The 25456-nt window shown below is 42.9% G+C and overlaps 1 protein-coding gene across 5 annotated transcripts in view; it reads right to left on the bottom strand.

Annotated features, from left to right (window-relative positions):
• Window positions 1-25456, bottom strand: part of GRIA1 (glutamate ionotropic receptor AMPA type subunit 1) — a 242143-nt gene that overhangs the window by 11931 nt on the left and 204756 nt on the right. For 4 of the 5 annotated variants that reach the window (XM_075009943.1, XM_075009942.1, XM_075009944.1 and 1 more), the window contains 2 exons: window positions 9665-9863; window positions 8133-8380 (listed from right to left, as the gene is read on the bottom strand). In XM_075009943.1, coding sequence (XP_074866044.1) covers window positions 8133-8380; window positions 9665-9863 — 447 coding nt within the window. Of the gene's footprint in view, window positions 1-8128; window positions 8381-9664; window positions 9864-25456 lie in introns of those variants that run through there. The other variant, XM_075009946.1, reaches the window with a different exon arrangement.

The raw sequence follows: 25456 nt of genomic DNA, 5'->3' as shown, positions 1-25456 counted from the left end.
TAAGTAAACATGAAGAAAAACATTTAGTCAATTCAAGAAGAACCTTAATGTGTTCAAATTAACATGGGACTGAGATACATGTCAGACACTTCAGACATATGAAAACTGAGGAACAGGTCCTCAGCAGGCAAAAAAACCAGCATACCTACTGAAGCCACCATATCAGCTCTAGGACTTCCAATATGTCTAGGCTACAGGACCTTGCCTTAGTTTAGGATATGATTTCTTTCCAGAGACTGCCTTTCTCATTTTGAGATTGTTCAGCGGACTATGAATGGCAGTGTACGCTCAATGTGTGTTCCCAGTTTATTTTCATCTGTCTGTCGCTCTCCCAGTCCTGTGCGGTGTTTCCTGTAAACCGAGTGCTTGGGTGGCAACCTAGGAGAGATTCAGGTGCCACCTAGCTGATTAGCAGAATGCCCACAGCCACCCACAGTGGGCAGCATGTGTTTCTGTTGGTGGAGCACATCCGCATGTGCGTGAGTGCACATAACAAAATTTATTCCACCCACAGATAGAAAAAGTAGAGGGAACACTGCTCATGTGTTGTACAAGCATCACCCAGCTGATAGAAAAAAAAAACCCTTGGCAGAGAGCCCTGCTCAGGTGGTTCATGGGAAGGTGCTTGCCTTTACTTCACCTGGAAGAACAATCTGGTTTGAAGCCTTGTGTAGCATGCTGATCACACACTATGCCATATTCTGCCCTCAGATGTGTGCACACCACACTCGCTGACTTCACTGATAAGCATCTGAGGCATAATTTGGCGGAGTGAGTGTAGCCATAGTAGGTTGAGAAGATTTCACCGATGAGCGAAGTTTCTGTCTGGGCACTGGTTGTCAGACACAACGTGGTGCAGATTTAACATCAGGTACAGGAAAGAGGACAGGCAGAATGAGAAACCATCATGAGAATGCTTTACAGAGCTTGGAAGGGATGGAGAATGGACTCCTCAAACCATAAATAGCCTTATAGATTCAAAGATTTGAAAGCCTGAAGCGTTCACTGTGATTAACTACTCTGACCTCTTGGGTACCACAGACCATAAAATGTTCCCAAGATAACTCCTAGAGCAGATCTTTTAGAAAAACCTCTGTTCTTGATTTAAAAATTGTCAGTGATGGAGACTCTGTAATGATTCCTGGCAGGGCAGTGACAGATGTCTCTATGCCTTGGGAAATGTGTGTGTGTCCATGTTTGTGTGGGGAGAGGGGGGCAGTTGGCTTAGGGCCCCCCACAGAAGAGGCAGGGCCTCAGGTGGAAGGGGCAGATTGCATCAGCTCTTTTGGTCACAGTGTCAGGTGGGGAGCAGATTTTCCAATATGAATCCCAATTCTTTTTCAGAGTCACTGCTTCCCAGGATAGAGACCCCTATCCTGTAAATAGGGCCTACATTCTTTGTTCATCCATGTATACATTTTTATTTAGCCATATTAAAATGCATATTGTTTGCTTGTGCTCATTTCACCAAGCACTCCAGATCACTCTGAATCAGTGAGCTGACCTCCTCATTATTTAGCACCCCTTCAATTTTTGTGTTATCTGCAAACTTGATCTGTGATGATTTTATGTTTTCTTCCAGGTCACCGATAAAACGTTAGACAGAGTTAGACCTAGAAGTGATCCCTGCGAAACCCACTGGAAACAGTTCTGCTTGATGGCAAGTTCTTCTTTACAGTTACAGTTTGAGATTTATCAGTTAGCCAGGTTTGAATCCATTCAGTGTGTGCCAAGTTAATTTTGTATCATTTTAGCATTTTTCACTCTGCCAGATTCCATTTGGCAGATGTTTAGAAGCTGGTAAAATATCTGGCCTCTCTGGGGAAATGTGTCTGGTGATTCACTCTACTTGTATAAGTGGGGGCATGTCTATACCGGAAAAGAAAAACACAAGGCGTATTCTTAACTTGAGATAGTTAAATCAGGTTAAAATTGCAGATGAAGACAGGATAGCTTGGTTAAATTCTATAGAGCAGCCTGGGGTTAAACTCAAGCTAGTTAAAAAGCTAAATTGCCATCTTTTCATTGCCCTTTTAACTTGTCTTAAAATTAAAAACACTTTTTTTTTCAGGGTAGACATATCCTAAGTTGTAAGTTAAATGTAGTGGCTGTGATTCTAGATGGTATGTAAAAATAATGAATAATCAAGTAACATACATGACTATTTCTATCTCCTAAAGCACAATGTGAGTTAATTAGCACAGCACTCTCCAATTAAACATTTGCAGAAGATGTAGCTAATGGATGATCTGAAAGAGTATGTCATTCCTATGCAGGCATATGTTATTAACACAGTAAATCCTCTGCAGAACCCCAGAATCTAAAAATCACTCAGATGATATTTTGTGCCATGCATTATACATTTCATTTATTTTTTCCTCAGAGGTTTCATTTAAAGTAATAGGTTCTCTCTCCAGTTCACAAGGAGTATACAAAGCCTTTGATATTTCACAGTGACAGGGTCCTTGAGGAAAGATTTAGCTGGCTGCTACTTATTTTCTCTGAAATGTGTCATTTTAGGTGCACTTTTGACAGGGAACATTTGTATTAGTTTATGGGATGAGGAAAAGCTGACACACAAGTTTATGGTGGCTCTGGAGAAGAGCTTTGCTGAAGTGCCAGAAAGCCAGTTCAAAAACAAGAGTATTTCTTCCCCAGAACAATTCCATTTCTTTTAAAAAATGTTAATTAGAGACTCACATGTGTGGGTGTTTTTTCATTAACTTTATTTCAGACAATTTGCCTTTGCTTTATTTTGACCAAAAGCTCTCAACTTAGCCGTTCAGTGCAGAATGCTGTCCAATGCCAGTAACAGAGGTAGCCCTGTTAGTCTGTACTCCAACAAACCAAAGCAACAGAAATGTAGCACTTTAAAGACTAACAAAATGATTTACTCAGTGATGAGCTTTCATTCTGTTGCTTTGGTCCAATGCCAGGTTCAGCTGGGGGAGGGGAGGGGAGGGGATCTCTCTTTCATTAACGCTTGTGAGCATAACATGTCTGACACTGAACTGATGGATGGGGAGGGAGGTGTGAAGTGATATTGGATGAAGGTTTTATGTTTGTAGGTTTCCAACCCTGTTTCCATTCAAGTCAAGGTCAAAGCTCATGCTAACTTAAGTCAGAGAAGGGAACAGTCTCTTGATATCACTTTCACTTCTGAAAAAGGGCATTTTGTCTGTTCTGTTATGGCATTCCTGCAGAAGTATAGCAGGAAAAGATTAAATCTGATCTAAAATTCAATCGCCTAGGCCTCAAAACACATAAAGTGAAGAAATCAACTTTGCACAAAAGAAAAAAAGGGCTATAAACCCTGATCAGGAGGATTTCATAAGAGACTAAAACGCTATTATGGAGAGAATTTAGAGCTTACCAAATGTACTGGCTCAAGTGTTTGGTGATGTATCAGATATTGAAGTTAGGAGAAATATGGACTATGATGCAAGCCAGTTCTTATCCTTGATGTGTAAGTATAAAGTTGGTGATCCTCAGTTGTAACCTAGGGAACAAGCTGCTAAACAAATACACCTTTTCCTCCAAATGAGTGTTTACAAATAGGCCTCTATGTATATCCAGGATGAGTACAGGCAAATGACGCGAGGTTTTAAATGATTTTAAGCACTGTTGTGTTTTGACATCAGTGGGATTTAGAATTTCCAGCTGTTTGCTATGTATTAAAATGTCTCTCTGTACCAGCGAGCTGTGTAACAGCAGAGAATTCCTGTACTTTATATAAAGATGTCATAATCCAGTGATGACTCAGGCCCCATTGCTTTAGGAATGTACAACATCCTATGTCAAAACAGAACACAGCGGCAGTGGTTTGTATGTTCTAGATGTCGCTACTTTTGCATGGTTTTAAGTTATTCATTATAGTTTGTGAATCCTTTTCTCACTGGAAATAATAGTCACTCTTACATGCAGTGTTCCCTCTCAGATGAGCGCTTGGGTGGCCACCTAGGAGAGATTTAGGTGTGGCCCAGATGGTTTGCAGAGAGACCACAGCAGAAGCATGTGTTTCTATTGGTGGTGCACAAACGAACACGTCTTGGTGCACATAACAAAATTTATTCAGCACAGGGATAGAAAAACATTAGAACGCACACTGCTCATATATATTATGAATTTTCTGTTTTTTGGTTAAACTATAATGGTCCTTCTCATTTTTTTGCCATGACAAATAAACAGCTTTAATCACTGATGGCAAATAGCAAGAAAACTTCCTTCTTGTGAAACTGATCTGGCTCCCATTGAAGTCAATGACAAAATTCCCATTGATTTGAAAGGATATGAGATCAGGGCTGATAAATTCCATCAGCCAGTGAGCAGGATCTGTTCCTTGGGTGTTTGAGGCTAATGTGTACACTAGACTAAGAAAGTCGACCACAGATAGGTAATTCTAGCTATAGCAATTGCATAGCTAAAATCAACATATCTGCACTCAGCTAACGTGGCTGTCTAAACAGGGGAAGGTTGAGAGGAAAGTTTCTACTGTCAACCTCCCTTAATCCTCATGTCTCACGAGGCGTACAGGGGTCGACTCTGATCCCTGAGAGGTCGATTTTGTGTGTTTCTATTAGATGAGCAAAATCGAACCCCAGAAGATCGACCCCTGACCAGGTTGATCTTTAGGGGTAATGAAGATGTGCCCTGTGTCACCTTGCTAAGTGCACTCTGTTGCGGGCAAAGCCTGATCATGAAGACAGACACCACACAATGACTGCAAAGAAAATACCAAAAGCTTGACAAATCAAACGACAATCAAACAAATAGAATGGGACAGAAAAGTGACAGCTCCTGTTTCAAAGAAACACCAACAGGTCAAATGGAAAATCAAACATTCCTCCTTTGCTCTGTGACTGGTTTCGGAATCAGCTCTACATGCAGATAACAGAGGTTCTGATGTGAAAGAAGAAATGGCAGAAATGTTTCATTCTCTGTCCCAGCATAGAAATATATGAACTAGCTACATGGAGCCGATTCCCTGGCATTCCCCTCTTTTAGCATTGCTGGGTAGGTTGTTTTTGTTGTTGTTGTTATTAAAAGCATTATTCATGGCTTCCTCATGTCCTGAACATTGTGGGGCAGACTTATGTTTGCACATGAGCCCTGTTTGCACATTGCTTTCCACATTCACAAGGCGGAAAATAAGTGGCAGGGAGAACATGCTGGAAGAAGTCCTGAAGCTGTGATAGTCCATGGATATCCATTTGGAGGGACCAAACAATTTCACAGCCAGGTTAACATTTCCATAGAAGGATTTTTTACGGACCACCTGCTCTCCATTCACAAATTAGCCACATCTCTGGCTCAGGCCTTGCTGATGTGGAAAGGTAATAACAAGAAAGTATCTCCCGCATTTTTTTAAAGTTGGCAGGTGCAATAGCTGGAAACCATGGACCCATCCCACCAATCAGATCTGCACCAGAATATGCTCTGCAGGGTGCCAGTGGCCCAGGACCTCAGCTTAAAATCCTCCACATTACAGTCAGTGCACAAGGATCAGTCGCTACATTAAGGCTCAATTTATAAAAGGTCATTTATTGGTTGATATGTACTGCAATGATTAAGCAATTGCAGTCAAATCCCATGGGTCAATAGATTGCTCATCCCCACCTTTAACGCAATCTCTCATGTGCTTGTTGCCATATGCAATGCATATGTACCATGTCTGTGACATGCCTATACACACCTTGCAACCATTCAAACCCCTATATAAAAGGACTCTTAACAGGAAGAGCGAGCCAAACAGGTACACAATTTTGCAGACTGCAAGCAGAAGGGTTGGATTTTGTGACAATTCCTGTAGATGGTATTAGGACTCATAGGATACATCTACACTACAGTGATCTCTCAACAGAAGTTTATGTCAGAAGAGATCTTCGGCAAAACAGTCAACAGATCATGTCCACACACAAAAGCGGATCAAAAGAGCAATCTGCTCTGTAGACAGAGAGTGGCCAGACTATCCAGCCACTCTCTTGACAGAATGGCCAACCGGAAGCTCTGCAAACAGAGCTGCCCGGTGATGCAGAAGCCGTCTGTCAAAACAGGGCCCCCCGGAGCCTCTACATGGTTTTTTTTGTCAACAAAGACTGCTGACAAAGGTGTTATTCCTCACTGTGGAGAGGCAGAATGCTGTCAGCGTAAGTGCTGAGTTTTGTCAACAGACTGTCGACAAAATGCATTTTATGTGTAGACACACTGTGAGATTTGTCGACGAAATCCTGGGTTTGTTGACAAAACTCTCTAGTGTAGACATAGCCATGGTGTTTTGGAAGGAAAGGGGTGTTGCAATGCATAAGTTTCAAGGCCAGTAAAAAGAATAAGAATGATGCTCAGAATGCACATGAGTAGATGAAATCCAGCGGTTTGATGGGGATGTAGGCAGGCCTCACCCCAGCAGGATTTTTAGCTCCTTTTCTATCATCTAGTTCTGCATTCTATTCTGATAGAGGGTGCGGCTGTCAGCAACACTCGAATCACTTGGGACTTATTTTATTTTCCAGCAAAACAGATTGCAAGCACCTCATTCAGTTTTGAGGGAGGCAAAATTCCCTGTGAAGTCAATGGGACCTTAGAATTTGACCTATCGTGTTTAATGCCTCCCACAGAGTTTGAAAGTGAAAATTATCCTCTACCCAGCTGATCTTTTTTTCTATTGCTTGCCTGTCTTTCTCCAGCACGTTTTCCTTTTCCTTGGCTTAAAAATAGCCATCATGTCTAGCCTCGTCCTCTTTTAATGGGAGCACTGATTGGAGGACATACCCATGTGGATGGGAGCTGGCTCTGAGCTAAACTGAAGGGTGCAATCTTATCTAGGTTTTGGATTAGCATCTGTTCAGTCATTGCAGGCCAGCAATTAATGTAACTGCTTCCATGGAAATCCCAGTTGTAGATACCAGGAAAGCCATGATTTATACTGGTTCAGATGTCTCCCTGTTTGAAAGATGGAGAAAATCAAACGATGCAAATCACAGCTTTTCTTGCTTGTCCATGGGGGTTTGCTACAGCACAACTATACTAATTACTGGCCAGAAATGGTTAAATCTTAATACAGACCAGGCCAAAGACATCTTTCCTTTTAAACGTTAATTAAATGACTTGAGAAGTGTTTAAAACAATCTGAAGAAAAGATAATAGTTTCTATCCTCATTTCATGAGGTTTCTTTTTTTTTTTGTTTGTTTTAAAAGTGTTTCTGATGTTAGAAACTGACTAGTCCTCCAGTTGTCCATAGATTCTTTCCTGGCAGACAAGGCCTGCATTTCTAATCCTAAAAAAGGCAGTATAATTAAATACTATTATATTATAATAGTATTTAATTATATTATATTATATTATATTATAGCTTAATAAGCCTTATAATTAAAATAATACCCCAAACAAAACAAAAACAACCTCCTCTTTCCTTCCGTCCTAAAGATACAAAAGCACTTATCTTGGTGCATAGATTTAGGTGGCAAATTGTAAGCAATTCAGTGAAAATGTTGCCTCCATAACAGTCTTATATTCTTTTTTCTTTGTCACTGTGCTAAAGGTATGAGTTTTGTGCCTTTTAAGGGCTTTGGTTTAACAAAAAAGCCATTGGGCTCTGAAACGTGGGCCTTGCACTTCCTGGAAGATGCCAAGAGCCCTCAACTTAGCATCTGCACTGAACGTTTGCAATTCATTATATTAATTATGGCTTTTAGCAAAGATGAGAAGACTTCATTTTTCATGTGGTCCTCATGGGTTAGCATTTCTTTTCACACACACACCAAAATATGGTGGCCACAAGAATCTCTCTAAGGATGGAGCCACACCAGGGCCATCCCAAACATTGCAAAGATACACATTTCACATGCCACAGGCTGAGCCTCCCTTCAAAATAATGCTCTGGTAGGCAGCAAAATCCCTTACACAACGCAGCCACATTCATAACAGTGGGAGGGGGAAGGGCAATTTCCATAGGCAGAGTTTGAATAATTAGTCTCTGCCATCACTTTTGAGCAGGAGTCATGTAGTTTAATGGCCTCCTGCTGAGGATTTACAGCCCCTGCTTTTATGATGAATATGGCAACGGAAACTGAACTGTGTGGATACACTGATTGATTGGGCCCCATGGCAAGGAAAAGTAAATGCATCTACTTACCTTAGGGCTGACCCCTTCGGTGTTGCAATGCCATAGCCTTTGGAATCCAAGTTACCTCCCACCTTCATGGTGTCACATGGCTTGCGCTGCTCTATGTACTCATTCATGGTGGACTCCAGGAGGTAGGCGTACTTCCCTTTTGACTTCCTCACCCGGATCATCCCCTCTTCCGTAGTCCTCACAAAAACGGAGGGTTCTGCTGATTTCATGTATGTCCACATTTTCTCAAACACAGCAATTTTAGATCGCTGCATGGGGCAAAACAAACCCAGGGTGTGTTAAACAGAAAGTAGAGGTATGTACCTCGGATTTGTATTCATTAAGGAAGGCCAACTATGTTAGAAATAGTTCCATAACTAACTTTAGGTCAAGGATCTCAAATACCCTGAAAACACTCTTGGCCATTTGCATCAAATAATTTTAGGATAAGAACAATTGAGCAATAGGCAATCATCATGTAATTTCAGGATAAGAACAATCATCCACTCAGGGCATGGTTGTGTCTGTTAAGCATGGACAAGAGCAAGGAAAAGTGCGTGGCTATGGCCATGTCTGCATTATGTGGAAGTTCAACCCTCTTTGGGTCAATCTTCTGGGGTTTGATTTCATGCATCTGGTAGCATGCAAAATCAACCAGCAGTCGACCCCTGTACACCTTGTATCATAAGAAGTAAGGGAGGTTGATAGGGAAAACTCTCCTGTTGACCTTCCTCAGTGAGGACAGCCAGTTTAGTCAATTTCAGATAAATCAATTCTAGCTACACAAGAGCCATAGCTAGAATTGTGTATCTGCAATCGACTTATTTTCCTAGTGTAGACTGGCTTGGTCTCCATAGGGGGAACAATAGGAGGTGGAATTCTAAGCAAGCACAATTCTCTGAAGTGTCCCATGTGTGAAGGCAAAGCACATCCTGTCTTGAAAAGAGAAGTCACAGGATCAGAGGATGATCACTGTTTATAAATATTGTACTTTAAGCGCACCAATAAATTAGAAATAAGGAAATTATTTAGATGCCGAAAATGGTAGCTAAGGCCAGGAGGGTGGAACTGTTACAGCTAGGTGTTAGGAAAATGTGTTTAACAATAAAAGCAACTAGATGACAGAATAGACTCCCAAAGGAAGTGGTAAAGTTTGCAGATGTTTGAGAGAACTTAATGGGAATGTTATAGGAAGCCAAATGAAGGAGCTAGATTAAGTGGTGAACATAATCTTTTCTGGCTCTGCTATGCATGCTTCTGCCATCCATAATGGTAGAGTATTAATGTATGGTAAGTGGTTCCATTTAATTACAGGGCAAACCAAAGACTTATTATTCTGTAAACTTGAGTTGCAAGTCACAGGGTAATTACGTTTGGAACTGCCAAGTGTAATTACTCAGTAATGTTCAGAAGCATGTAATTACTGTACTGTATGTTTCTAGGGTATTTACAGTACCCAGCAAACTATGTGAGCTGCAGTTTCCATGGAATGGCACAAAGGCTATCACGATGCTTTTGTTTTGTGTATTAAAGTCTTTGCCATTTTCTCTTACCCTAAAAAATTCTTTAGTTGACCCAGCTTCCAGAGTTCCGTAGGCAATCTCTGTCTGCTTGGCTAAGTCCTCTGCACTCTCTATGGGCGACACCATCCTTTCCACTGTCAAGAAGGCAGCCAGGTTAGCCGTGTAGGAAGAGATGATGATCAAGGTGAAAAACCACCAGACTCCACCAACTATGCGGCCAGAGAGGGATCTAAAGGCAGAAGGGAAGCGTGAGGGGAATTGGGAGGGAGGAGTAGAAAGTACAATTCAGAGAAATAAGCCAGAAGTGTTGTATGTTGCTTAACTGGCTTAACACGATATCAGCAACTGCAGAGCAAAACCAGTTCCACTCATTTCCTGGTGAGCTTTGTGACAATATGAGAGAGAGTTTCCCTCTGTTATATGTGAGTGTCAAGGGACAGGCTTGAGTGAAATAAAATGATCAAGACTAGTGAAAAATAATGTTTGTGGAGAAATATTTTCACTTTCTTTCAGAGTTTTTAAAACATAGCAAAACACAGCAACAAACAATAGGTAGGGTGACCATCCAACCCATATGAGGCAGGACAGTCCTGTATTTGGGATGCCAAAAAAGGAGCCCCGACTTATTTTTAAGAGGGACTAATTGTCCCATATTTGAGCCCTCCCCCTGCCGTCCTTTTCTGTGAGCAGCTGCGCAGGTGCAGCTGCTGGTGGGAGTCACTTCCCTGAGCCTTGGGAAAGTGGGGGAGCATGGGTGGCTGCTGCGGCCTTGCCACTTCCCCGGGGCTCCAGGGCCAGGAGTGCCCTGGCTGCCGCTTCCCCAGGGCTTCAGGTGGCTGCTGCTTCCCCATATTTGGGACAGGGAGATATGGTTGCCCTAACAATAGGAACCTTTAAATTCCTGGGTAGGATAGTACCTACCTCCAGTGTTCTCTGTAAGCTGTGTGCTTGTATAGCTGCTCAGGAGACAGTCAAATCTGCACAGCTAATTAGCAGAGCACCCCCAGCTAGATTTTTTTGTTTCTGATGGTGGTGCACATAAAGCACATGCCTCAGTGCACAAAGCAAATTTATTCCACACATGGATAGAAAAAGATCCATACATGGGAGAAAAAGATAAGAGGGAATCTTCTTCATATGTCAGGAATAAGTGAAATCCTAGCCACGATATAAGCTCAAAACTAGGTAAGGATGGTAAAATGATCAGTTGTGCAGAAAAGGGCAGAAATATTTCATAAATGTTTTTCTTCCATGTTTGATTCTTAGCTGTGGCATGGAATTTAAGGCTACAAGGGAACATCCTGTCATCTAGTCTGACCTCTTGTATATCACAGGCCATTATATTTCACCCAATTGCTCCCTGTAGTGAGCCCAAACAAAGAGGATGATGTAATTAATATAATATGGTCATCATCATATATTTTCTTTTCCATCACTAGTAGGAAGGACATTAAACAGCAACTATTTAAATTAAATTTAAATTAATTTAAATTAAATTAAACTCTTTAAACGTGGGGACAATTTATACCTCCAGATAAGTGGAACTGCTATCGGCACCCGCATGGCCCCACACTGGGCTAAAATATTTATGGTTGACCTGGAACAACGATTCCTCGGTTCTCATCCCCTATTACCCATCCTCTACTTAATGATGACATCTTTATGATTTGGACCCATGGTATAAAGACTCTAGAAGAATTTCACAGAAACTTTAACAATCTGCACCGCACCATCAATTTATGCCTCGATTACTCCATACGAGAGATACATTTCCTGCACACTATAGTACAAATCAAGGATGGCCTGATCAGTACCACACTCTACTGAAACCCAGTGATTGCTATACTTCCCTACATGCTTCTAGCTTCCATCCTGCACACATAACTAGATCCATTGTTTACAGTCAAGCCCTTAGATACAACCGCATTTGCTCTGATCCTACTGACAGAGACCAAAAACTACAAGATCTTTACCAAATATTCATAAACCTGAATTACCTGCCAGGAGAAATAAAAACACAAATCGACAGGGACAGACGAATACCCAGAGACCAGCTACTCCAAGATAGGCCCAAAAAAGCCAAGAATAGAGCACCACTGGTCATTACCTACAGCCCCCCAACTCAAACCACTGCAACACATCATTAAAGACCTACAACCTATCCTTAATCAGGATGCCACACTCCAGAAGGCCCTAGGTGATAGGCCTGTTCTCTCCTACAGATAAACTCCCAACCTGATGAGGATTCTCACCAACAGTCACAGTCTATACCACAGGAACACTAGTCCTGGAACTTTTCCTTGCAACAAAGCCCGCTCCCAGCTCTGTCCACATAGCTATTGTGCGGATACCATCACTGGACTATCAACTATCATCATATATGCCATCATGTGCCAACAATGCCCAGATGCTTTGTATATTTGACAGACTTCAAAATCTCTCAGACAAAGAGTTAATGGGCACAAAACAGACATAAAAACCCTCCTGATCCACAAACTGTTCAGCCGACATTTTAATGGAGTGGGCCATTCTGTTAATGACTTAAGAGTTTGTGTCTTACTGAAGAGGAATTTTCACACTACTTTGGAAAGAGAGGCTGCTGAACTCTCTTTTATATTCAAATTCTACGCATTAACACGTGGTTTGAACCAGGATGTGAATCTTCTGGGTCATTATAGGGACTCCTTTGCATACTTGGCTTAATCTAATTCTTGACTCCCCCACCCGCCCCTCTACTCTCTGATTTGTTCATCTTGATAATTTTTTTTTCTGATTTGTCAACCTTGATTACTATTTTTGGTTCTCTATGCCTTAAATATTGAGTCTGTTCTGGTATGGCTATGATCTGAAGAAGTGGGTCTGTCCCACAAAAACTCACCTAATAAATTATTTTGTTCATCTTTAAAGTGCTACTTTACTGCTTTTTTGTTTTGATAGTATATAGACTAGCATGGCTTTCTCTCTGTTACTATTTAAATTAAGCCTTTTTAAATCTACAGAACAATTGTATTATCCTATATGAGCAATTGAAAGAGTATTAAAAGAATTGGCTGTGACATTCTTTGAAACAGTAAAGTTGATTTTTAACAAGTCTTGGAACAGCAGGGATATTCCAGAGGACTGGAGAAAATCTAGTGCCATTCTCATATTTAAAAGGGGTAGCAGAATGACTTGGATAACTTTATGCTGATTGCCTCACATAAATCATAGCCAAAATCACGAAAAGGCTGATATGGGATACACATTAGTAGCGAGTTAAAGAGTGATGCTATAATGACAACCAGCATGATGTTATGGAAAATTACTCTTGTCAAACAAACATGTTGTTTTGTATGAGATGACAAGCTGGTCGATAAAGATAATTCCATTGATATACTATATTTAGCCTTCAGGAGGGCATTTGATTTGGTTCTGCCTGACTTTTTATTATAAAAATTAACATTAGACAAAGTCATTGTAGCAAATACTAAATGGATTAACAAGTGGTTAATTGACAGATGACAAAAATTAACCACATATGGGAAATCATTAGCCAATGAGAGGTTTTTTTATTCAGGACGCCTGGGTCATTTCTCATTGGCCCAATGCTGTTCATTATCTTTGTCAGTGATCTGGAAGAAAACATAAAATCATTGTTTACATCGCATATGAAAATCAGTGGAGTAATAAATTGTGACAGGACAGGTCAGTTATATAGACAACTCTGTACTGTTTGATGAACTGGGCTTGTTTAAACAATATACATTTGGATACTGCCAAGCGATAGGGTGAATTCCCTATTAGTTGTAGCCTGTAAATCAAGACAGAATAGCTTTCTCAAAGATATGTCATAGCTCAAACAGAAGTTATTGGTTTGATGCAGAGTTTAGCATGTGAAGTTCCTTGTCCTGTGTTATGCAAGAGGGCAAACTCTATGATCATAAGGGTACTTTCTGGCTTTATAATCTATGACTCTACTGTACTCTCCCTCTAGTCAGCTTGCCAATTAACTCTAGGCCGCTGGAGACAGACAGATAGTTCAAGCAGAAATTAATTTTCTGCACTGAAACATTATGCTACAATGTAAAAGGATAGATTTTGTTTTGAAAAGGGATTTTAACAATGATGTACTCTCCTCAAATTTCTTGTACTTTCTGTCCTTTGTAAGCAAACCCATCACTCAGACAGGAAGGAAACTATAATGCTACTTAATGCAGCCAGGCTGGCAAGGAGGAGGTTTACCCAGCAGAAAGACTGCTGCCCCCTTTGATCTTAGTCTTTTCTCTCTGCAGCATGCCTAACCTCCTCTGCCACTGCCCTGAAATAAGCCAAGATTATGATAATGAAGATACAGTTTTTGAACAACAGATGTAGGGATGACACGTGTCAGCTTCCATGCCATCCCATGCCTGGGTTTGCATGAGTTAGTGGATCCAGCTGTCATGCTGTCTAGAAGTCATTGCATTCTAATACAATCTGGCAAACAAAATTGCACATCCCATTGCTCTAGCCAGGGGGAAAAAACAACCGCACGTCACTAATCACAGAAATCAGAGATGGAAACAGTGTGAAGTGAAGTAGTCTGTTCCCTGTTTTGGTTGCTCCTCTGTCCTGTATGGTCCTGCTTCATCTGGTCTATCTTTAAATATCTCAGATGTGGGAGTAATTGTTCCTTCAAATGTCATTTAGTCTCATTTTTAGCAACCTGACCTAAAATTGCTTTGGTCAAAATTGCTGTTCTTTGAGCTCAGAGAGACACCACTTAATGGGAAACCCAGAACCACATTTGCTCAGCAACAAAACTCTTCTGAATAAATTTGCAGTTTGCAGAAGGGGAAAAAACACATTTTAATACAGGTGAAATAGGAGCCAATGTCTCAAACAGAGCTTTGCATCCCAGGAAGAGCAATCATGGCCGTTTTCACAAAGTGCAGGGAGAGTAGTCCTCAGGAAATACTGCCACAGTAAATAACCTGGATAAAAGAGCAAACTATTTATTGCACAATCCATTGTAAAAAGCAATCCATATCTTCTATTGCTTACGAAACAGAACTGTCTGGAGCCATCACTGGACAAGTGACTGTTCAGCCCCTCTGCCAGGGCATCTCAGTGCTGACCTGTATCCCCCATGGGTACTTCAGTCTGAGGGTTTGCTGAACCAGTCATGTAAATTGCATGCTGCTTCTGTGATGTCAGCAAACTTGGAACACTGAGCTAGAAGTGAAAGCTTTAAAAGCAGGGGAATGTCTGGAGCCTGTGGAATCCTGCTTTGCAATCTACTTAATATAACCTGCCTCTGAAGGGAGATTCAGAAAGGTGCCACCGTGTCTTTTCTTTAATAAAATCACCTCTTACAAAATTGTAAGAAGCCCATACTTTCACTAAAGGCCAGGTGGATGAGTTTCATGCCTTTAGGACACTGTTCTCTGGTGACCTTCTTGCAGGTGCATCACCCAAGCCGTGTCTACACGTGCACGCTACTTCGAAGTAGCGGCACTAACTTCGAAATAGCGCCCGTCACAGCTACACGCGCCGGGCGCTATTTCAAAGTTAACTTCGACGTTAGGCAGCGAGACATCGAAGTCGCTAACCCCATGAGGGGATAGGAATGGCGCCCTACTTCGACGTTCAACGTCGAAGTAGGGACCGTGTAGTCGTTGCGCGTCCCGCAACTTCGAAATAGCAGGGTCCGCCATGGTGGCCATCAGCTGAGGGGTTGAGAGATGCTCTGTCTCCAGCCCCTGCGGGGCTCTATGGTCACTGTGGGCAGCAGCCCTTAGCCCAGGGCTTCTGGCTGCTGCTGCAGCAGCTGGGGATCCATGCTGCAGGCACAGGGTCTGCAACCAGTTGTCGGCTCTGTGTATCTTGTGTTGTTTAGTGCAACTGTGTCTGGGAGGGGCCCTTTAAGGAAGCGGCTTGCTGTTGAGTCCGCCCTGTGACCCTGTCTGCAGCTGTGCCTGGCACCCTTATTTCGATGTGTGCTGCTTTGGCGTGTAGACGTTCCCTCGCAGCGCCTATTTCGATGTGGTGCCGCGCAATGTCGAAGTTGAACATCGACGTTGCCAGCCCTGGAGGACGTGTAGACGTTACTCATCGAAATAGCCTATTTCGATGTTGCTACATCGAAATAAGCTATTTCGATGTTGGCTTCACGTGTAGACGTAGCCCCAGTGTGTCAAAGTTACTTGTTGACCATTCAGCAAAATGGCTAATGAACTCAATGTCCCTGGCATTGAACTGTCTCCCTGAGAGGCGTAAGCAGTGTAGCTGTAGCTGTGTCAGTCCCAAGATATTACCGAGACAAGGTGGTGACGTAATGATGTAAGGAATGTGGCAGCAGGAACACAATGCTGCTGAAGGCTGGGAGGAATGTGTCTCCCAGAGATCAGTTGCATGAGAATGCAAAGGGATGCATGTGTGATACCTTTCAGGCAAAGCCTGAGGGGTAGCAAGTAAGCCATGAGATTTTGTTTATTGTAAACACATTGTTGTAAAATCACAATTTATGTTGACATTCAGTGTGGGAGTTGTGGGATCTCACCAATGCTCTGGGTTGTTGTGGGGGACAGGGCAGTCGCCATAGCTGCGTAAGACATTGATTACACAGGGCTCCCTGGTTTAAAGTACAGTAAGGCAGGTGGGGAGGGGCATTGGTTGGCTTAGTTTGCTGGGTGTCCTGGCCATAAGATTGGTTTGGCTAGCTCTCCCCACCTGTTGCAAAGGTAGAATGGTGTATTACAGATTTCATGAGACTCCACACTGGTGATATTAACATCTGAAGTTACAGCATCGTAGCTGAGGTCTTGCAGAGCTGTACTTGTGGGTTTCTGCCTCAGGGCAATCCACCAGCAGATGGTGGCTGGTAGGTGGTGTGATGGATGCTATGACTGACAGGTGGCTGGTAGGAGGTGTGGCCAGCAGGTGGTAGTCAGTGGGATGCTGAAGGTAAGTGGACAGCTAGTACTGGCTTGGTGATGTATCTGTGGGATTTGGGTCTGGGACTGCACTGCAAGCGGTACACCCTGTAACTGTGTGAAGTAAAGGCCAAGAGCCCCAGCAAGAGACTTGGTTCTATAGCATATGGGGATGGTATCTTGTTAAAGGGGTTTGTCTCTCCTTTGCTTGGATATACTGCATCTGTCACTGTAAACTTGGGGTAGGTTATTGTTATTACATGAGCTGTTTCTATCTTAGACTCTGTGCTGGTGAGGGGGGCATGGAGAACTGCCTTAAAGGCACCCAGCAAGTGGGGTGAGATTGTCCCAGGCCCCTCGGTGTGGACTCAAGCCGGTTGGTTGTATCCTTGACAGAAAACCCCTAGGAGCTGAACCCAGCCCTTCTGGCAGGCACCTGGCATTAATAGAAGGGTTATAATATATTCTATTGGACCATCTTATGTGGGTGAGAGAGAAGAGAACCTTTCAAATAGCATGGAACTCCCAGATACTGAGAGTACTTTTTCCAGAGCTCTTTGGGGCTTGAAAGCATTCCTCTGTCACACACGGAAGGTGGTTCAACAGACCCCATTATCTCACCCACCTGTCTTTCCTCAAGAAGCAGTCATTCTAAATGGCCGTGTCTACACATGCCCCAAACTTCGAAATGGCCATGCAAATGGCCATTTCGAAGTTTACTAATGAAGCGCTGAAATGCATATTCAGCGCTTCATTAGCATGCGGGCGGCAGCGGCGCTTCGAAATTGATGCGCCTTGCCGCCGCGCGGCGTGTCCAGACGGGGCTCCTTTTCGAAAGGACGCCACCTTCTTCGAAGTCCCCTTATTCCCATGAGCTCATGGGAATAAGGGGACTTCGAAGAAGGCGGGGCCCTTTCGAAAAGGAGCCCCGTCTGGACGCGCCGCGCGGCGGCAAGGCGCATCAATTTCGAAGCGCCGCTGCCGCCCGCATGCTAATGAAGCGCTGAATATGCATTTCAGCGCTTCATTAGTAAACTTCGAAATGGCCATTTGCATGGCCATTTCGAAGTTTGGGGCACGTGTAGACACTTTACTTCTCCTGGTGGGTAATTCAGGTTTATGAATATTTGGTAAAGTTCTTGTAGTTTTAGGTCTCTGTACAAGAACTTTACCAAATATTCATAAACCTGAATTACATAAATCTGCATACTTGACTCAATCTAATTCTTGATCTTCCCCCCCCCAACTCCTCCACTGTCTGATTTGATCACCTTTATTATCTTTTTCTGATTTGTCCTCCTTGCTTACTGTTTTTGGTTCTCTGTGTCTTAAATATTGAGTCTGTTCTGGTCTGGCTATGGTCTGAAGAAGTGGGTCTGTCCCACGAAAGCTCACCTAATAAACTATTTTGCTTTAAAGTGCTTTAAAGTCTTTAAAGTGCTACTTGACTGCTTTTTGTTTTGATACTTTTAATAAGTGATGGAGGGGCTGGGGAGGACGAAGGTATGGGTTTAGTGCACATGGCTTCAGATCTGCAAGAAAAGAAGCCCCTGCCCCACATCTGTTTTCCTAATTAGTCCAAACAATGTGTGTTTGGGGAAGGAAGCATTTGTAAGAGGCATCAGAAGCATAGAACTAAGAGTAACTGGGTGATGTCAAATCCAACAATTTCAGATGATGAAGGCCACTTCAACCCGGCAAGTGACATTCGCATAGCAAATGATGGCAACCATCCTCCAGCTGCAATTGTACTGCTTTTCCTCCCTGATGAAGCTGGGATATTTTTGGTGACTTGTTTAATTCCTGGCAGCTGCAGTCAACTGGACCCCAGCCTTAGACAGCAGACATCATTATCGTAATTCTTTACTGATTTATCATTTACAGGGCCACCTGCCATTAGCTGCAGATGGCTTTTGCTTCCAGATCATGCACCTGTCATGAACTGGATAGAAAAAATAACAATGAGGTATTGGTATCTACTACCCACAAAAGGAGACACCCAATGGAGACAGCCACTTTCCCAACTGTTATAGCAATGTGCTTTTTGACCAGTGGAAGCAAAAGAAACCTCAGCCATAGTTATGCCTTGTTACGTGATATTTCACCAGAGACAATGTTGAAGAGCAAGGTTTTGTCCTGATTGGTATATATGTAACTTAGAGTGAGAATAAATTGACTCAGATTGCACGCTCTTTGGGGCAGAAGCTAGCTTTTAGTTTTGTGTTTATATGCACCTAGCACAATGAGGTTTTGGCCATGAAAGGGCATTATCACAATACAAGTATATAATAAAAACATAAGAATGGCCATTACTGGGTCAGACCAAAGGTCCATCTAGCCCAGTATCCTGTGTGCTGACAGTGGCCAGTGCCAGGTGCCCCAGAGGGGGTGGACCGAAGACAACAATCAAGTGACTTGTCTCCTGCCATCTGTCTATAGCCTTTGACAAACAGAGGCCAGGGACACCATTCCTACGCCCTCGCTAATAGTCTTTTATGGACCTAACCTCCATGAGTTTATCTAGCTCTTCTTTGAACTCTGTTTTAGTCCTAGCCTTCATAAATATTATGAATGGAAAATGTCCATGATAAAACATCACAATTGGATATAACCATATGAGGCATTTCCATGATTTGATACCAGTGACCTATGTTAAGCAGAACGTTCTTAGTCTGGAATTTTCGGGGTATTCAGATAGACTAGCAAGCCTCTGAACCAATGCTCAGTAGAACAATGGTAAATAACTTATGAGACCAAGTCTCATTTTCAATAGCAATAACAACTTAGAAGCTTACATTTCATTGCAAACAAATACAGCAAATTCTTTCATATCTGGCAGCCCCAGGACTGGGAGGTTGCTGGATATTCAAATATTCTAGATAATAGAGAAGTATACCTAACAATGCCTTAAACTAAAGAAAAACAAGATTAGATATTAAGAAACAAACGAAATGTATGTAGAGTACTTTATCCACCGACAACAGCGTATTGTACACTGTAAACTTAAACTGTATTTGCTGTATTTAATTGTATTTACTTTCACTATACTGTACTTATGGAAAACATAACTAAAATTGACTTATGGTTTAAATGCCAGTTATCTGAGAGTTCCAGAGGATAGCATGCTGGATATGAAAGAGTTTACCGTAGAACATAATCTGCTGAGTCAATTAGGTGCTTTTGAAAATTGTATTGTATTGAGATTCACCTAAATTATACTCTAACAGAGATTCAACTATGATTTAAGTGATAGCTATCATTTTTAAACCAGTTTCTTTGAAGTTCAAGCCCCCCAAAGTCTATTTTGTGTCTTTATTTATATTACTTTGCACAAATAGCTTGAATTCCCTTGCATTGACTATTCTTACATCTCCTACTCTACACCAAGCATAGCATTAAGTTAGTTGGGTTTCCTATGTACTGAAACTAGCGTTAGTAACTTAGCACACTGCTGAAGTAAGGAAAGATTTCTGTGCTCATATTCTCCAGCCTTCACAGAAATATGCCACGGGCCTTGACATTTGGATCTGTGTATTTAACTCTTATATTTATTCATATTCATGACTGTATTAAAAGTTGGGAACAGCAGCATATTTAAACAGAATAAAATCCTTGCAAGTAATAAGCAGAGAGGATAATAGGGCAACCAGAGGCTTTCATTAGCGTTTGGCTGACTCTGGGATGCGGGAAATGATGAAATAGCTCGATTAACCAGATGGGGTTTTGTTTTGATTTGTTTTGCTACATTGATCCCTGCACTCAGAAGAATCCTCTTCTACACACTCCAAATTGAGGCCCCCTGGCACTCTTCCTCCACCTTTATCTAGCTGGCCATAATGACCCCCTGCCCTCACCCCACTGCTGATTCACTATTGTGTGTATCATTGCCAGCGGGCAAGGCCCGGCTCTCCAAAGGAATATCAGTGAAGTCCTGCAGGTTTCATGTTCCTGCAGGAGCTGAGAGCTAGATTCTCACATCTTCTACTTCTACTTAACATTGCATCAGAGCTGGTCAGGAACTGGGATTACCATTCTGTGGGAAATCCTGATTTGTGGGGAAAAATCCAAATAGGAACACAAAGAAGGAAATTCTGAAATTTCCGAGGAAATGAATAGTCTGACAAATTTCAATCTGGGACCATTGATATGTTTCTTATTGGTAAGATGAAAATGTTTCATTTCTACTTAATCATTTTAAGTCATTTTGTTCAGATGTTGACATTACAGTAAAATAATCTACGTGATATTAATTTGCACCTTATCAGTCTAAATTAAAGGAGCTGAAATGGTAACCAACTGCTCTACCATATCAAATCAAAATGTTTCAGTATTGTCAAAGGGAAAGGAGAAATTCATTTTGACTTTCTTGTTTTCTTTCAATGAAGAGTGGTTTCAAGTTTTTCCCATCAGCAACCCTGCCAGAAGTGATGTGTCCCGCAGAATGTTTAGGTTTCCATGAAAGCATTTTTCAGTAAAAAACTGTTCTGTATATTTTTTTTCCCAGGCCAGCTCCACTTAAAATGGCCAGAAGGGGTAGAGGATCATTCTCCTGTACAGAGGAGCTCTCTGTTGGTGGAGAGTTAGTTGTACTAGCGATATCCCTGGAAGGAAGAGGCTGAGGGGTGTTCCAGGGATAGGGAGGTCATACTGTGGGGTGGATGTCCTTTATGTCCCATCAACCACTGCCAAAGACCTCATGCCAGTGATGCAAGTTAAAGGCCCTCCTTTGAATTAACCTGCATGTGGAGTGCTGAAAGCAAACCCTTTACCACCTCATCACCCAAAACCAAACATCATGGTGAACATGCCCACCTTCTGCTGGCAAGAGGGTGAACAGAAGCAGGGAGGAATGCCAGGGTCACAGGGCAGGACAACAGCCATAATAATAGGCCATAGACAACATGCCTTCTCCTTTGTATTGGCTCCCATTCCCTGCATCCCTGCAACCACCTGCCCCAATGCAGACTCACTCCTTGCCCTCTCGCACTGCCTGGTAAATGGCCTGTACTGTCATCTGTCTGTGAAAGTTGTTTATTAAAAATTTCTCCTGGTCAGGTGAAAATTCAGCACATTGGCCAGCTAGGCAGAGTGATGTCCATAGCTGTAGGCATCTCGGGCAGTCTGCCCCTGGTGCAGAAGCCAGACAATTTCTCTTGTGGGATGAACCCCATTGACCAAAATTAAACTCTTGCTTTAAAAACCCTTCTCCCCTCCTGCCGGACAGTTGAGATGATGTGGCCCAGAATGACCATGTCACAGTTCAGAAGGGTAGCTGTGTTTGCCTGTAACTGCAAAAACAATGAGTCCTGTGGCACCCAGGCCTGCTGATGGGCGGGCTGGAGGGGCAAAAGGGGAAGTTGCCCCAGGCCCGGTGTTTCAAAGGGGCCTGGAGCTTCAGCCAGCGGCAGTGGCCAGAGCTCTGGGCCTCTCTGAAGTGCTGCGGCAGTTCTGCTTTGGCCATGCAGGGCTGGGAGGGAGGGGGCAACACCACAGTTTGAGAGCTGACTGCTCAGGTCCATGCCACTTCTACTCTTGGCCCTGCCCCTTCTGCAGTGCAGAACTAACCCCTCTCCCACCTTGCCCCAGGGCCCACTGGTAATACTTTAAAGACTAACAGATTTATTTGGGTATAAGCTCTTGTGGGTAAAACACGTCATCAGATGCACTGGAGTTTTACCCAAATATATCTCTTGGTCTTTCAGGTGCCACAGGACTCCTGGTTGTCTTTGCATATCACTGCTGAGGGTAAAGATTTTTCAATTCCCCTTAGTTCTCAGGAGTGAAGATTTTCTGTGTTCTAGTTTGAGCACTGATGGATTCTTCACAGAAAAAAAGAAAAACATCCAGCTAATGTCTCATTTCTTAAAACAAAATGCAATCCCAGATCAGACAATTTGCTCTTTGATCTTATCCCTCGCAGAAGGAAACTGAACCTAACAGGAATTCGGATGTGCTTTGCCAGATTATTACAGAGAACATCATTTCTCTAGCAGAATACGTTTTATATATATAAAAAAAAAGATTAACAAGATCATCATGAAATATACAAAATAAATCTCTTTGAAAATTGTGTGAGTAGCTTTTCAGTTCCTCCCCACCTCCCTCTTAGAACTCATTTCTTCTGGAAAATTACACTTAAACTGACAGCGTTTTAATTAGAAATGCAAATCCAGGAGTCTAAAGACACGGCTGCTTTGGGAGGATTTCCCAGTTTTGCTGTTAAATTCATTTCTAATAAAGGCTTATTTAGCCGACTGACACATTTGTCAGTGAATGAACTCATGCAAAAATGGCAAAAGAAAATCTTTTAGGCACCTGTGGAGCAAATGCAACTTTTGGTCTTCTACTTCCACAGACAGTAGTCTACCAGAAATAATTGCACATGTAAATGGGGGATGGGGGCTTGAGGGGTTAGGGGAGGGTTTGGACTTGGCTATGAAAACATTTCCTTAGATTCTTATTTGTGAGGGGCTTTGTCCTCTGCTTTTGCACCTAGCTCCAAATTGAAACATGCCCAAGCTGTCAAAGCTACAGCCATTCAAAAAATCAACGATATATTACTTCTTTCTGGAGCTGTATGGAAATGTGTATTTCACACATTCCCCCTCCCCACAACCACAGATCAGCCGCGGGCTTGCAAGTGGATGAAGATATTTTCACAGATTTGGGCTGAGAGTTTGGAATTGGCAACAGAAGTTTTGTGTGATTATAGGAACCACCGTGTCCATTTTGCACAGCTGCAGCTGTTATCCTCTTATGCCATCCTGCGTTGTGGAGCATTTTGAATGAGTTACCAACTGTTTTTTTTATGACATTCTCCCCCGCCCCCGCAACGTTATATTCATTATTTGCTCATTCTTGGACATGTTGAGTTTGCATATTACCCGTACACCAACTCTGCTTCCCTGCATTACAGCCTTGGGATTTTGACTGCAAACCTTGGGGTTAAAAATGGATTCTCAAGAGTACATTTTATATCCCCCGCCCCCATCACTTTCATGGCACATGTTAGCAGAGCTTTCCCTACCTCTCCTCACAACTTTTTACACAGTGGTAATAGATGGATGTTTTAGTTCAAAGTGCCTGATTACATAGGCTTCAACCAATCAGAATACTTTATGCAAATAAGATGGGTTTACATCAAGGGAACAAATCCTTATGGAGGTCTGAATACCATATCTTTTATATTCTATGTGCTCATTTTAAACCCCTAAGAGACTGGAAACATCAGGAGAGTGCCAAGTTTTCATTTATCTGTTCAGCATCTGGGGGAACTATCCTTTGTCATGCCTTCAACAATAATAATGCAGACCAAACTGCCCATCACTACAAACATATGGAAGAATAAGATAATTATTCTAGAAGCCATTATATAAAGCTGCTCTGAGTCCATTTTATGTTGAAAGGTGCAGTGACCACACAGACCATCTGTGAATTTCCCTGATTAATCTCGAGTCTGAATCCCAATCAGAATGGATTTAATCATACCTCCATTGTACGCTGAAGGCCTCCAGACTACCAAGCTTTCCATTTTACTCCAATCTGTGCAGGATTAATTACATTTTACAGTTTGCCAACTCCTCTCTTTCTGTCAGTCCCCAGGCTAATGACCCTTGACAGCAGGGTGTTTCTGCACCCTCCTTCAACAGAACAAATCCTCATTTTCTTCAATCCCTGTTCACTGGGCAAAATCTCTCTCGGAAATGAGTTTTCCTGCTTAGTCAGAAATGGACTGTGCCACTTACTGCATTAGTCAGTCTTTCTGTTTCTCTCCAATCTTTGGCTCTCCTAGCAGCAGCAGTGCTGAGTATAAAGGGACATTCGTATTAGCTCTTTCAAAGAAATCCAAATCTGCATTTTGGACAGAAGAGGGGCATCTAAGAGTCCACACAAAGGAGCAGAGGTCAGGAACACTTCACGTCTATTCCCAAGATAGCACTGCCACCTCATGGGACCAAGGACAGTTCAGCTCTATTCTTCAATTTCCCCTTCTACAAGCAGGTGATAATGATATGTAGTTATATGTGTTAAGTGGGTTTTGGGGTCAACTCCACCTCCTGAACTCTGCTGCTGCAAGTCTGGTGCAAGCGTCATTCTGCTCAGGTACCCCAACACCAAACCAATGGGAAAAATGAGTGACTCAGCCCTCCCCCGGTACAATTCCTTGCAGGGAAGAGGAACCAGTACTGAATTCCCTTCTGGTGCTGCTGGTCTCACTGGCTACGTCTACACGTGAAGCCTACATCGAAGTAGCCTATTTCGATGTGGCGACATCGAAATAGGCTATTTCGATGAATAACGTCTACACGTCCTTCAGGGCTGGCAACGTCGATGTTCAACATTGACGTTGCGCAGCACCACATCGAAATAGGCGCAGCGAGGGAACGTCTACACGCCACAGTAGCACACATCGAAATAAGGGTGCCAGGCACAGCTGCAGACAGGGTCACACGGCGGACTCAACAGCCAGCTGCTCCCTTAAAGGGCCCCTCCCAGACACACTTGCACTAAACACCACAAGATCCACAGAGCTGACAACGAGTTGCAGACCCTGTGCATGCAGCATGAATCCCCCGCTGCAGCAGCAGCAGCCAGAAGCCCTGGGCTAAGGGCTGCTGCACACGGTGACCATAGAGCCCCGCACGGGCTGGAGAGACAGCGTCTCTCAACCCCCCAGCTGATGGCTGCCATGGAGGACCCCACAATTTCGACGTTGTGGGACGCTGATCGTCTACACGGTCCCTACTTCGACGTTGAACGTCGAAGTAGGGCGCTATTCCGATCCCCTCATGAGGTTAGCGACTTTGACGTCTTGCCGCCTAACGTCGAAGTTAACTTCGAAATAGCGCCCGACGCGTGTAGCCACGACGGGCGCTATTTCGAAGTTAGTGCCGCTACTTAGAAGTAGCATGCACGTGTAGACACAGCT

This window comes from Carettochelys insculpta, chromosome 15 (assembly GCF_033958435.1).
Source record: "Carettochelys insculpta isolate YL-2023 chromosome 15, ASM3395843v1, whole genome shotgun sequence".
NCBI classification, from domain to species: domain Eukaryota; kingdom Metazoa; phylum Chordata; order Testudines; family Carettochelyidae; genus Carettochelys; species Carettochelys insculpta.
This window is presented reverse-complemented; position numbering and strand designations above follow the sequence as displayed.